Source organism: Chanodichthys erythropterus, chromosome 2 (genome assembly GCF_024489055.1).
Source record: "Chanodichthys erythropterus isolate Z2021 chromosome 2, ASM2448905v1, whole genome shotgun sequence".
Lineage (NCBI taxonomy): Eukaryota > Metazoa > Chordata > Actinopteri > Cypriniformes > Xenocyprididae > Chanodichthys > Chanodichthys erythropterus.
Window position 1 is genome coordinate 21,161,031 of NC_090222.1, and position 15,094 is coordinate 21,176,124.

General features: G+C 35.9%; 1 protein-coding gene across 2 annotated transcripts in view; it reads left to right on the plus strand.

Moving 5' to 3' along the window:
• Nucleotides 1–2,578, plus strand: part of tgfbr2b (transforming growth factor beta receptor 2b) — a 29,358-nt gene extending 26,780 nt beyond the window's left edge. For both annotated transcript variants that reach the window (XM_067404723.1, XM_067404715.1), the window contains exon 7: nt 1,860–2,578. In XM_067404723.1, coding sequence (XP_067260824.1) covers nt 1,860–2,048 — 189 coding nt within the window. In that variant the 3' untranslated portion in view covers nt 2,049–2,578. The remainder of the gene's footprint in view (nt 1–1,859) is intronic.
• Nucleotides 2,579–15,094: the final 12,516 nt, after the last annotated feature.

The window sequence follows — 15,094 nt, forward strand, 5'->3', positions numbered from 1 at the left end:
GCTTCTGTCTCTTAGCAACGTAAACATATGTCTGTTCTCTATTGATTTTGTTCATTAAAGCTTACTGCATTATGTAGAAGAGTATTGTGAGAGAGATATCGAGTGACCGAGTTTATTACCTGCATGCAAATTTAGCATTTTCCTTCAGGTCAGTCTTATGTTCATAAAAGATCCGTTTGAATGTCCGCTGCGATCTTTTCCTTTTAACATGGGATTTCTCATGCACTGCTGACACTGACAGTGCTAGTCAAAGCATTTGCATCTTCTTCTGTGTTTCATCATAAAAGTCTTTGCGAGTGAGTGACTCTCTTATAAAGACACCATCTAATGGTGTAATAATGTAGCTTATTTTGCCGTTCACTTTCCTTCCAGCAGAAGGAAGGCTTTTAATGATTTTTGAAAGTTGCATTGATACATATTTTTTGGCTTTAATATTTGTATTGTGTGGTAATCGTTTTATAAAAGCAATAAGTCCTGTGACACCGTGGTTTACAGTGAATTTATAAGAGCTAAGGGGCGTTGTTAGGCACGACACGGAGCAGAGCTTATTGCTTTAATACACCACCGTTGGAGTTTGGAGTAAGAAAGATTAAAAAAAAAACAGAAATTAACACTTTTATCCATCAAGGATGCATTTAATTGATCAAAAGTGACAGTAAAGACAATGTTACAGAACATGTCTGTTTTAAATAAATCATGTGAATCAAAGAGTTCAGATTTTGAAGAAATGTTAATGAGCACCAAATCAGCATATTAGAATGATTTTTGAAGGACCATGTGAAGTCTGGAGTAATGATGCTGAAAATTCAGCTTTGCCATCACAGAAATAAATCATATTTTAAAATGTATTAAAGTGGAAAAAAATTATTTCAAATTGTAATATTTCATAATGTTACTATTTTTACTGTATTTTTGTTCAAATTAATGCAGCCTTGAGTATAAGATTTTTTTTTTAAAAATTCGTTAAAAAAAAAAATGTTTTCTGAACTGTAGTATACATACATTTTAACATAAAATGTTATTTTTCTCTTTTAAGGATGTTTAGATATTTTTGCTTGAAAACGAGATACTGAGTAAAGAGTAATTCACAAAGAACATGTTTTTTCCATTCCACTTTGTTTTTCAATGTAAATGTGCTAGATGGACGTGTTTGACCACGCTTGCGTCACGTCTTTTGCAGCATCTCATGACGTCGAGTTCTAAAAATGTGGTGCTCAAGTTAAAATAAGGTCCTGTCCACACAAACACGGGTATTTTTCAAAACCGCAGCTTTTTCTATGCGGTTTGGCCATTTGTCCACACACAAACGCAGTAACGGTCGCTGAAACTGAATGTTTTTGAAAACTGCCAGGGTTTTCAGAAAATCCGGTTGCAGATTTTGGCTTGTGACGTTGGAATCAGCACTGGTAATAACCTTTTTTTTTTTTTTCAGTCTTCTGATTGGCCAACATGGCTTTACGGTTAGGGTTATATCGCCACCTGTTGGTTTGACATGCTCTTGACGGCGCTTCGTTTTTTCACTTCACTGGCCTGCGTCTCACGTGTTTTGTGTGAATGGCCTTTAAGAAAACAATTTAGTGCTTGTGCTTGTTTAAATTTTTTATTAGTTTGACTGTCAAACCAACCCCAAACCTTTGAACGGTAGTGTATACTGACTGACTAAAATGGAGATTTAAAGAGGAAAAAACACCAGGGATGTAGAGTTTAGTTCTAGTTAGTGTTGAACCCAAAGATGTCGATTAGCTCAACTACTGTAGCTGTAGTTAAAGGGCATTTTCATCAAAAGACAAAAACTATGAGCAAAACAAAACACTGTATTGTAGGCAAATACACGCTCAAACACTTTGTTTTGTCTCCAGGGTGTGGCTACAGTCTGTGCCACCATCAACGAGTGCTGGGACCACGATCCCGAGGCCCGGCTCACGGCGCAGTGTGTGGCCGAGCGCTTCAACGACATGGACGACGACCTAGACAAGTTGTCCACCTGCAGCAGCTCCGAGGAGAAGATTCCAGAAGAATGCTCTGTGAGCGTGAGCGATGACAAATGAGAGCGAGAGAGAGGAAGGTCACCCTCTCTCTGCAAAAACTGAATGTTTGGATCCTTCCATTGAGATGGAGTGGAAGAATATGGCCTTTTCATTAAGCTTTGTTTCATAACCAAAGATTTCATGCACTTTATCAGATTATGCATAGCTCACACTGAGGAAGGTCAGGCTACTGCGCAAGAGGAGCTGGACAGACGCTGGGTTTTCTCCTCTGACAGCTGACCAAGAGCCAAATGTAATCAGGAAAATGTTTTGCCTCGACACTAAAGATTCATAGGAGATTGTAAGACTTTCTACAGATCAGTTCAGGATTTTCTGGATTTATGAAAGAATGTGTTTGGTGAGAGGTTTGTGTGTTTGTGTGCACGAGTGTGTAAGAATACTAGCGTGTGTGTTTGTATGTTTGGTGTTGCTTTTACAGAGAAGTGTATTGTTCTTGCTAGCCAAAGAAAAAGTATGTTGTAAATACTGTTTTCGACATAAAAATCAACCCACACTATTGAGAGAGCCAAAAAAGGGAAGAATATGCTATACATACCTAGGGCTGGGCAGTATATCGCATTTGTACGGTATACCAATATATTTTTATAAACTAAATAGGATGAGGCAATACTGTTTATATCAATATGTGGTGTTTTCCTCAGTGCATCGCTTACATTTCACAGGTATATTCTTAGAAGATCATGCATTTTACTGTCAGGAGTGATAGGAGAGATAGACTTACCAGACTTCAGTGAACAAGCGCTGCCATGTGCCAATCTGTCAAAAATACAGAGATATGATTTTTTGGCCATATCGCCCAGCCCTACACATACCAAAAAATGTGTTAATCGAATAGTATTTTTAAATCGCAAAATGCCTCATATGTTCACATATTCTGGGTATTGAATTGTGCCTCTCTTTTACTACTTTTTATGTAATATATTGTAAATCTTTGATTAAAATACATTTATGTACAGTATTGACACTAAAAATGGGTCACCTTTTTTATTTTGTTCATTGTGTAGTATTCTTTGAATTATGAGTTTTGGGAAATGTGTGACAGTTCCTTTCATATTAATGATGATTGACAGCCATTATTAACTGCAATACCGCTGCGGGTTGCAACAATGTTTTCAGTTAGTCTTAACAAACATTCCATTAACCAGTTGTCACGCACGCCAACTAGTTCAGTGTTGTGGGAAACGAACCTCTTTAATGAAAATCGGTTGTCAAATATGCCTCGGAGAACTGACACCTGCATTTCAGCACATAGGCCTCAGGGTTTCTACTACAAGAACACCTTTCGCTGTTTCTAAATCAAGAAGTTGTTGTGAGAAAGTATCTTTTACCACAGAAGCCAGTGGGTAACAGTGTAAAACTGGATTTTTGTCATTTTCAAAAGAAAATCCCAAACCCGCTGTTGTTGCTGTAGGGGATTTTAAGCATTGTTATTTCAATATTATTTATATAATATTATAGTATTTATTAATATTTTGAATTAGTTCTGTAGTTTTTTTAGTTTAAGTTTTAGTCATTTTGTTTTTTTTTAGCTTTATTAAATTTAGCTTTATTAAATTTCATCTTTAGTGTACTTATTTTATTTCAGTTAGTTAACAATGAAACATTTCCTTTTCGTTTAAATTTAAGTACTGCTTTTTATTTAATATTTTGCTTGATACTGGATATTTACGCATTTCTAATTTACCTCATTTTTTTTTTATTGAATTAGTATCTTGGCAATTATCTAACAAAAGTCAGTCTTTAAAAAACACTGTAAACACTGTAAATGTAATTGTAATTTTTAAATGTAAATTTTTATCACATTGTACATAATAATGTTGCTGCCACTTGTAGCATTTAAAATGATTGACTTAGTGTTGAATTTTTTATTTATTCAGACAAAATAGTTACGCTTTTTTGGCTAAAGGCAGGAACACACCAAGCAGACGGTCGGCCGTCGGGCAGTTTTTCTTTGTCGGCCGACTAAGTTTTCTCAGTGTGTTCTGCACCGTCAGCTGAAGTTGGTCCTCATCTGATCATTCTGATTGGCTGTTCAGATACTGCCACCTGCTGGTACGGAAAGGCATTTCATCTTGCGCAGGCACAAAACGGACATGCTACTTGGCCGTCGGCTGTTTAGCGTTGGTTTGGTGTGTCAGGGCAAATTTGGACACAGACGCTGCCGACGTGAGCCAACCCCACAGTCTGCTTTCGTCGCCTCTAGTTCGTTGGCGTCGGCTTGGTGTGTTCTGGCCTTAAAGGTTGCAGGCAAAGCCACAGGAAGGCAAGCTTGCAACCTTTAGCCAAAAAAGCGTAACAGCTAATGCTAACACTCAACCTCCGGCGGTACACAGGAAAGGAGAACAGAGGCTGTTTTTTGAATAGATGTCAATGGATGAGAGGCTTCACTATGCTGATTAAACAGCTTTTGTGGGGAAATAGCTAATCATTTAATTAATCAACAGCCTGCTCGCTAATCTTCAGCGTGTTTTACACTAAACAATACTTTCGTTGGGAACTACATGTAGATTTTAGCTTGATAAAAATGTATTTTTTAAGAGAAGGCAGACTAGGGAATGTTGCGACTGATGTCATTGCCATTACACGATAGGCTGAAAGGTGCCGCACGTGATTTAGTTAGCCTTTACGCTTTCTCAAATGGTAAGAGATATAGACCCTCTCATCTCCCTTTAATATACAATATCTGTTGCAGGCTTGCCTTTCAGTGGCTTTGACCAGAAGTTTTCCGCTTGGTGCATTCATGTGTTTTGGAGGAGGTGTGGCTTTAGAGAGCATTCTGAAGAGAGGGTGGGATCTCATGCTTTCAAAGCTAGTTTGCTATTGCTAGCCTCTCCAAAATTGCCTCCCCTACCTTTAACATCAATTATTATTAACTTTTAACAGATTATTTCTCGTCAGTCCATCTTCAGAACGCAAATTGAGTTACTTTTGATTAAATCCAATGGCTCAGTGAGGCCTGCATAGGGAGCAATGACATTTCTCTCAAGATCCATTAATGTACTAAAAACATAACATCAGTTCATGTGAGTACAGTGGTTCAATATTAATATTATAAAGCGACGAGAATATTTTTGGTGCGCCAAATAAAAAATAAAAATAAAATAAATAACGACTTATATAGTGATGGCCGATTTCAAAACACTGCTTCAGGAAGCATCAGAGCGTTAGCGTTAGGAATCAGTGGCTGCGTCCGAAAACTGAAAAATGCTGCCTTCCGAGGACACATTTCAAGGTAAGAAGGCATCAAGGCACGTCCGAATCCAATGTTAGCTTCACTTCCTCTCTCATGAGATACCTTCCTCCCCTACCTTAGCTGCCTTTGATATCCCACAATCCTGTGCTTTCCATTCTGTGACAGTTGAGCTAGAAAAATAAAGATGGCGTCCGAAGGTTGCGTTTGCTGCTTTGTATAAATGTACGATTTTGATCAACATATTTCAATTTTGATATCATTTCTATCAAGAAATTACTACTGTAATAATTAAATATTTGTTTAGTTCTCACCAAAGCTCACGCTATATTGCTGTAGATCATTAAACTGTTACACTGCTTCAGTAGTCTGTCCGAAGTCAATTTCGTGAGGTACCTTCATGCACAAACGCTGCCGTACAAGTCATTCTCTTATGAGATAGCGAGGCAGCAAGACAGCTACTTAGGTTTTCGGACGTAGCAGTCAAATCCGCAGTTCGGAGCGCCAAAATCACGTGATTTCAGTCCATGGGTATATTTATCATAGGTATTTATCATGAGTCTTGCACTGCGCATGTTCAGTTGTTTCTAAGCGTGAGCTGGGGCAGACGGCTGTCTAATTGAGTGAAATGATCTTCCTCTTTGACTCTCTTTTGTGGCGTGAGGCTGATTGAATTGAGCTCTCACGCTGGAGTCAGTATAGCGGTTTATCTGGGCTTTGTTTGGGAGTGAGAGTTTTGAAATTCATGACTGGGAACTGCCGCGACCATAATGACAGAGAAAACGAAAACTGCAGAGTTCCTCAGACGGGTCATTTTTATCCCCGGCAGTCGTACACGCCCCTGTTCCTTTCACCATCCCTCTTTTCCCTATAGTGTCTATTGTTTCTTTACTATTTTAGCCCCTAAACCGCTGGAACGTCTGGGGGGAAGAAGCAGACAGGGGAATAAACCAGTATCTGTGGGGCTGAAGGCCTATAAATATCTCTCTGTGGCAATCTCAAAATAGGATTTATGGGCCCGTTCTGAGTCTTGGCATTTGTTGTTGTTGTGGTGTTCTAGAGAGAGCAGAGCTGACCAGAAGGAACCGTAGAGCATCCACATTTGTTCTGTCGTGGAGAGATGGAGTAAACAGTTTAGTCTCTAGTCTCCCTTTTCAGAGATGTCTGTAAATAGCTGGAGTACTAAAATGTATAAATATATGCTAAAAGAAAAGATTTACGAGACCTCAAATATGTGCCTGTGAAAGAGACTTCTTGTGAAGTGAGGAATTCATAACAAGTGCGTACCGTAAGTTTTCATGTTGGGCACAGTTAAATTCATCATACATTGTACATAATACATCATACATAATACATTGATTATCTTTAATTGTTTAGTTAATCCTAAATAACCCAAAACAAAAAGTTTATTTAAGTGGCACTTTATTCAAAAACCAGACGCGATCCATCTTAGCATGCAGGCTCTAAATGCATTAAAATAGTGGTGTGCCATATTTAAATTAAAATATAAAATAAGACATTATTGTAAATTAAAAAAAAAAAAAAAAAAAAAAAAAGCTTTATATGTAAAGTAGTCTTGGTATACCCTGTTTAAAAATGTGAGGTCGGTTTTAATGTTTTTAATGTCTCAGTGTTCACCAAGGCTGCATTTATTTGATCAAAAATTCAATTTCATTTTAAAACAATTGTTTCTATTTTAATACATTTTAATCCCTTATTATTATTATTATTTGAACCGGAACTGTGGCTTTACACATGAAATTATGCAGTTGTTTTTTTGTTTGATGTTTATTTTTTATTTTTTTTTCATTTAGTAGGCTAGTTAGATTTGACTCAAATTAATTAAAAAAAAAAAAAAAAAAAAAATGCTCACACACATTTTTTTCTTTCACATTTGGACTGCATTTTGTTTATAAACATGCTGGCACGATAATTCTGAAATTAAAATAACTGACAAATAAAATTAATGTCTGTTTGAAGATCAAAAGTTCATAGACCAAATAGTATAAATTTGTAAAAGGAAAGAGGGTTCAAAAAGGAGGGTAAATAGATAACAGTTTATGCAAGCAAAATGAATATTTTTGTTTAAAAACATTTCAAAGTAGTATTGATGTTGTTTTGTTAGAAAAAGAATGTTTAGGTTTCATAAATTTTGAGCAGTCATGAGTTATAAGTTCAAAAGAGTTTAATTAAATCCACTGAAGTCAACAGAGTTCATAGTAATTCTCATATGTTCTTATAAATTACATATAGCCTAATGATATATATATATATATATATATATAATCATAGTTTTTCATAAATATTGATAAAAAAATCTTGCATCACACTGCTTTTTGCTGTAGGTCTTGCGAAATTTTAAATTTCAAAGAATTTCGTAGCATAATGAATCAGCGTTTCGAATCTGCAGTTCAGAGCACCTCCAAGTCACGTGATTTCAGCAGTTTGGTGGTTTGATACGTGATCCGAATCATGATTTATTATGCTCCGAAGCTTCCTGAAGCAGTGTTTTGAAATCGGCCATCACTATATAAGTCGTTATTTTGTTTTGTTTTTGGTGCACCAAAAATATTCTCGTCGCTTTATAATATTAATATTGAACCACTGTACTCACATGAACTGATTTAAATATGTTTTTAGTACCTTTATGGATCTTGAGAGAGGAAATGTCATTGCTGGCTATGCAGGCCTCACTGAGCCACTGGATTTCAACAAAAATATCTTAATTTGTGTTCCGAAGATTAACGAAGGTCTTACGGGTGCAGAACTGCATGAGGGTGAGTAATAAATGACAGAATTTTCATTTTTGGGTGAACTAACCCTTTAATGAGAAGTTACTGATCAGATACAATATGGTTTTAGTTGAAAAAAGTTTTGAATGTTTTACAAGCTTACGTTCCACAGGGTCTAAGCAGACCCGGGAATGCAAAAGCTGTATACAGTTTTTTTTAATGTATTACAAAGGGTTAAAATGTCATTTATTCCTGTGATGCCAAAGCAGAATTTTCAGCATTACTACATTATCCTTCAGAAATCATTCTAATATGCTGATTTGGTGCTCAAGAAACATTTTTGAAAATATTTTTGAAAACTGAAGTTCAAATGAACAACATTTATTTAAATAGAGATTTTTTTTTAACAATGTAATTCTCTACTGTCACTTTTGAGCACCCTTGCTGAATAAAAGCATTAATTTCTGTCCAAAAATAAATAGATAAATAAATAAAAATTGCAAACAGTTCATCTCTGCAATCTTTGTTGACAGGCTTTGAAACTCCATGAAGAGTTGATTCACGTGGCTGGTTTGATTCATTCACTCTTAGTGATTCCCGCTGCTGTCTGCTTGTTTTATAAACTTATAAAGCTTCAAGTTTTGCCTGAGTGCCACATTCATCATCATCATAACAAGGCTGGCACCTTAAATGTTGTACCAAATGCCTTGAAGGTCTCCATGGGTCCTCTCCAGTTCTTTCAGCAGTTAAGTTGAAGTGGCAGGCTTTAAGCCATGTGACGGCTGACTGATAAGTATCTGTTTGAAGACATTCACCTTTTTCCCTGCACGTCTGGTAGCGAGCCACTATCAAGCTGTGTTTCATCATGCTCTTTGATCGCTGGCGCCACCCGAGGGTACAGAGATCAAACAACAGATAAGAGATAGACACTGCAAGGGGAACAGTGCACACAGCCCTAAGACACAACAGACTATCATACTTGCTTCCAAACAAACACATGTGGAAGGAGCTGGGATAATGACAGGATGGCCAACTATTAGTGCACCTCTGTTATATTTTACCTTTGGCCCATAAAAGTACAAATTAATCCAAGAAGCAGAATGTCAAATGGACTATTTTTAGGACTATGAAGATTTTATCATTTTCTTAAAAAAATTTTTTTTTAACAGTCTATTGTAACCAAACCCTGGAGTAAACAGCATATGGTCCGGTCCGCATTACAGCGCATCTTGGCCAAAAATGGTCAATTCAACAGAAAGCCCGAATGACATGTAAAATGACCTTTTATGTGCCATTTAAGTGAGTTTATCTGCAAAAGAGACCACAATATTTATTTAAATAATGGTGCATCAGTTTCAACCAAAAGATGTTCAGAAAACACCAGAAACATCTGAAATGTTGAAATTAAGAAATGCTTAAACTGTCATGAAAATGTTACAATGCAAAAAGGGCAATGTTACAAAAAAGGGAATTCATTTTCTTTTTGCAATACATTTTTAAATATATACAGTGCATCTGGAAAGTATTCACATTGCTTCATTTTTTCCACATTTTGTTATGTTACAGCCTTATTCCAAAAGGGATTAAATTCATTATTTTCTTAAAATTCTACAAACAATTCCTCATAATGACAACGTTAAAGAAGTTTGTTTGAAATCTTTTCAAATTTATTAAAAATAAAAAATGAGGGGGGGGAGAAAAAGAAAAAATAAATAAATCACATGTGCATAAGTATTCACAGCCTTTGCTCAATACTTTGTTGAAGCACCTTTGGCACCAATTACAGCCTCAAGTGTTTTTGAACATGATGCTACAGCTTGGCACACCTATTTTTGGGCATTTTCTCTCATTTTTCTTTGCAGGACCTCTCAAGAACCATCAGGAGCATCAGTGCACAGCCATTTTCAGATCTCTCCAGAGATGTTCAATCGGGTTCAAGTCTGGGCTCTGGCTGGGCCACTCAAGGACATTCACAGAGTTGTCCTGTAGCCACTCCTTTGTTATCTTGGCAATGTGCTTAGTGTCGTTGTCCTGTTGGAAGATGAAGCTTCGCCCCAATCTGAGGTCCAGAGCGCTCTGGAGCAGGTTTTCATCAAGGATGTTTCTATACATTGCTGCATTCATCTTTTCCTCAATCCTGACTAGTCTCCCAGTTCCTGCCTCTGAAAAACATCCCCACAGCATGATGCTGCCACCACCATGCTTCACTGTAGGGATGGTATTGGCCAGGTGATGAGCAGTGTCTGGTTTCCTCCAGACATGACACTTGCTATTCATGCCAAAGAGTTCAATCTTTGTTTCATCAGACCAGAGGATTTTGTTTCTCATGGTCTGAGAGTCCTCCAGGCGGGCTGTCATGTGCCTTTTACTGAGGAGTGGCGTCCGTCTGGCCACTCTACCATACAGGCCTGATTGGTGGAGTGCTGCAGAGATGGTTGTTCTTCTGGAAGGTTCTCCTCTCTTCACAGAAAAACACTGGAGCTCTGTCAGAATGACCATCGGGTTCTTAGTCCCCTCCCTGACTAAGGCCCTTCCCTGACTAAGGCCCTTTTTCCCCGATCGCTCAGTTTGGCCGGGCGATCCGCTCTAGAAAGAGTCCTGGTGGTTCCGAACTTCTTCCATTTACGGATGACGGAGACCACTGTGCTCACTGGGACCTTCAATGCTGCAGAACTTTTTCTGTATTCTTCCCCAGATCTGTGCCTCAATACAATCCTGTCCTAGAGGTCTACAGACATTTCCTTGGACTTCATGGCTTGGTTTGTGCTCTGACATGCACTGTTAACTGTGGAACCTTATATAAGTGTGTGCCTTTCCAAATCATGTCCAATCAACTGAATTTACCACAGGTGGACTCCAAGTAGTAGAAACATCTCAAGGATGATCAGTGGAAACAGGATGCACTTGAGCTTAATTTTGAGTGGCATGGCAAAGGCTGTAAATACTTATGAGATTTTTATTTATTTATTTATTTTTTAATAAATTTGCAAAGATTTCAAACAAACTTCCTTCACATTGTCACCATGGGGTATTTTTTGTAGAATTTTGAGGAAAATAATGAATTTAATCCCTTTTGGAATAAGGCTGTAACATAACAAAATGTGGAAAAAGTGAAGTGCTGTGAATACTTTCCGGATACGCTGTTTTTAATTTTTATTTTTTTTTTAGGTGAAAACTAACAGGATAACTCATAATTTACATAAATATGCATACATATATATATATATATAAACAAACACAAATGAGATTATTTATTTATTTAGGAGATAAAATCTGACCTTGACGTGCTTAACAGATAAGTCATAATTTTAAATCATAATTTGCATAAATTTGCATATATATATATAAGCCTGTTTGAAAGGAATATCACATATAAATGAGAATTAATTAATTCATTTATTTATGTATTTATTTATTTTTATTTTTGGAGATGAAATCTGACCTTGACATGAGCTTAACAGGATAACTCATAATTGTAACTCATAATTTACATAAATATACATTAAGTCAGGTTGAAAGGAGAGTCAAACATAAGTGAGATAAACTACCAAAACCAAACCAAAACAAGAAATTAATAGTTAACACATTTCAACACAGATGTTTTAGACTTGTCATTTGTAACAATCTCAAATTTTGTATTTCTGCCATTTGTGGCCTGCTCCACAGACATTGCTTGTTTACTAAACTCTTCCGTTCCCAGACTAAACCACTAAATCAAACCCTTTTGTTGTCAGAGATCTAAGGATTTGACTTTGTTTTACTCCAGTGATTGATGTTGGGCAATATTTGTGCATGGCAGCATTTCTGACTCTGTAATGAACTACACTGCCCTCTGTTGGTCATTGTTAAATACCATGGTAAGTGAATACGGTTATATATACAACCCCTGGCAAAAATTATGGAATCAACACACTTAGAGGATGTTCACCCAGCTTTTTTACTTTATAGCAAACAAACACATCACATATATGACACAAAGAAATGTTTTATTCAATAGCTTAACATTCGCTTCATGAAACATACCTCAAATAAATTCACTATTTATTTTTTATTATTATTATTAATGGCATGTCTTTTTCCAGACCAAATAGAGGAAAACAGTGTGAAATCACTCAATACTAAGGAAAAATATATGAAAAAGAAAAAAACAGTTAGTTATTTGTTGCTCCTCCTCTGTCTTTCATGACAGCCTGAATTCTTTGAGGCATGGACTTCACCAATGAAAAACATTATTCCCCATCAGCTGACAGATCAGCTTTGCAGAATGGAGCCTTATCATGGACCTTTTATTATTATTATTATTATTATTATTATTATTTCTACCATGAATTTTCAATTGGATTGAGATCTGGACTGTTTGCTGGCCATGTCATTGAGTTTAACACTGTTGGATCTGTGACAAGATGCATTATCATCCTAAAAAAAATAAAATAAAAAAAAAGACTTCATCATCACCAAACCTATTTTCTATCGATGGAATGAGAAATGTTTCCAAAATTTCAATTGCTGAAGTAATGATTACCATCTCCCCTGGTCCTTTACCTGACATGCAACCCCATATCATATATGAGTTGGGAAATTTGATTGTTTTCTTCTGGCAGACATCTTTATATGTTTCATTAGAACGGCACCAGACAAAAGTTCCAGCATTATCTCCTTGGCCAATTCAGATGAATGAATCATCACTGAATATCACTTTCATCCAATCACACACACTCTGGGATTGCTTCTCCTTAGCTCACTGTGTTTTCTTCTGTTTTGGAGTTAGTGCTGGTTTTCATTTGGCTTTTTTATATTTAAATCCCATTTCATTCAGCTGGTTTCTTACAGTTCCATCACAAACATTGACTTCTGTTTCCAATCATTTGTTTTTCATTTGTTTTGTTGTGCATTTTCTATTTTCAAGGCATATTGTTTTGAGTTTTCTATCCTGATGCTTTGACATCTATCTTGGTCTGCCTGTATGTTTTCCTTTTATAACCTTTCCATTTGGTTTATATTTGCACTAAATTTTAGACACAGCTGAATGGGAACTTCCAACTTCTTTGGCCACACTGTGTTGAAATTCCTAGTTGAAGGAGTTTTATAATCCTTTCCATTGTTTCAACTGACAACTCTCTTGTTTGGGCCTTGTTTTCTTTCTATTACCCAAGTCCAACAACTTGTTAAAGTATGTAAGCACTCCCTTTTAACTGCTGACTAATTAGCATTTTTAGACCTGTCCCACTATTTGTTTTAGAAATGGAAATTAAATGATGATTCCAAAATTTTTTACTTAACATTGAGTGATTCCATACTTTTTTCCTACTTGCCATGCCTATAAGTGAATTTGTTTGAGGTACAGTATGTTGCATGAAACTATTATATATTATATATGAAAATATTAAGCTTAATAAGCTAATATTAAGCAACCTTTTTTGTGTCATATCTGTGATTTGGGAAAAAAAAAGGTTATATCTGCCTTCTAACACTATAGAGAGAGAGAGCTGTGTTTTAAAAAGAGATATATGAAAAAGTTTGTATGCAAGCATTTTTGTTTGTGTGGCTAAAGACTTATGTGACTATACATCATTTTAAACATTTTATTTTTATTTCTTTAAATGGTTAAAATTATGCACCTATAACTGGATCTTCCCACAATGCCAAGGTCCTCACTGACCATTGCACAATGTAAAACCTAACAATGAAAATTGCTAAATGAAATAAGTTAATTTGACTTAAAAAAAAATGTAAAAGTTAATCCAACTTAACAAATATTTGTTATGTGAACTCAAAAATGAATAAAAAAGGAATTACATTAAGCAGAACTTAATCTGAATAAGTTACTAGAAATAATATGCTATTTAAACTGTAATTAAGTTTAAATCTAGTAGTTTACGTCTATAGCTGACCACAACATATTTAAAAGAAATTTGAACATTCCATGGTTTCTAATTTAAATAATGTTTTCTGAGAAATTACATTTGGTAGGTTATGCTTTTATAGCTTTCATAACTAATTAACTAAAAGCTAATCAAATACATAAACAATATATGAATCTCCTGTTCTGTCATACTTGCTTTGTGCCAATGTTAGTTTTTGTTTACTCTTATGTAACTTCAATACTTTGAGTTTGATGAACTTAAACCATTTAAGCCAATTGGTTTCCTCAAACCATTTAAGTAACTATAGTTAGATCCAGTTTTGTTACCTGAATACAAACTGAATAAGTGGAATAAACTTAAAATATTTAAGCTGAGTTTACTCTAATAATTGACTAAACCAACACTAAAATATAGTGACTTTAACTTAATGTATATGAGTTTACAGTACTCATACTTATTGATTTTAAAACTCAAATGGTTTAAGGCAATCTGTTTCCTCCAGGTTTGAGTTACCGCAACTTATCGGCTTTTACAGTGCAGTAATGTATACTCGCTGCAGTATTTATAGGTTTTACGGCCCTAAAATATGTACTTTAAGATGATAATTTCTCTGGAAATTAATCATTTGGAAATAATACATTTGCTGAGAGTAGAAATCCTTTTTTAACATTTAAAAAATATTTACTTTATCATGCAGCCTATTAATTAATTCTTTATTCCGAGTTGGGTAGAAAGCCAGAGCAAAGTGATCATTTACTAATTATGAGTCTGTGCAGAGCTCTGGGTCATCGCCGTGAGTGCCTCGCTGTCACTACAGATCAATCTAACATCTTTTCCAGCACATCCGTCCCCGAGTCCATTAAAGTATTACTGGAGAAGCCGATGAGAAATAGGAAAGCAGTTTTACAGCAGAAGGCCACCTAATGAAGACAAACAGACCTTCTCCACACTGCGAGTATGTTATTTTGTGAGACGTCTCTGCAGATACAGAGATAGATCAATGCCTGTGAGTAGTGGCGGAGTAGATTATGGAGTATGTAGTGACATTTTGTTCAGGACCATTACGACACAATACTATAGTCTGGCCTTCAACATCTAATGGATGCTTGCATAATGCACAGTTGGCTTTAATAAAAAGAAAAAAATGAAGTCATAATTAATAGGGGTGTAACGATACGCTCAGGTCACGATACGATACGTATCTCGATACGGAGTTCACGATACGATACGTATCACGATATTTTGAACAAAATGAAACTG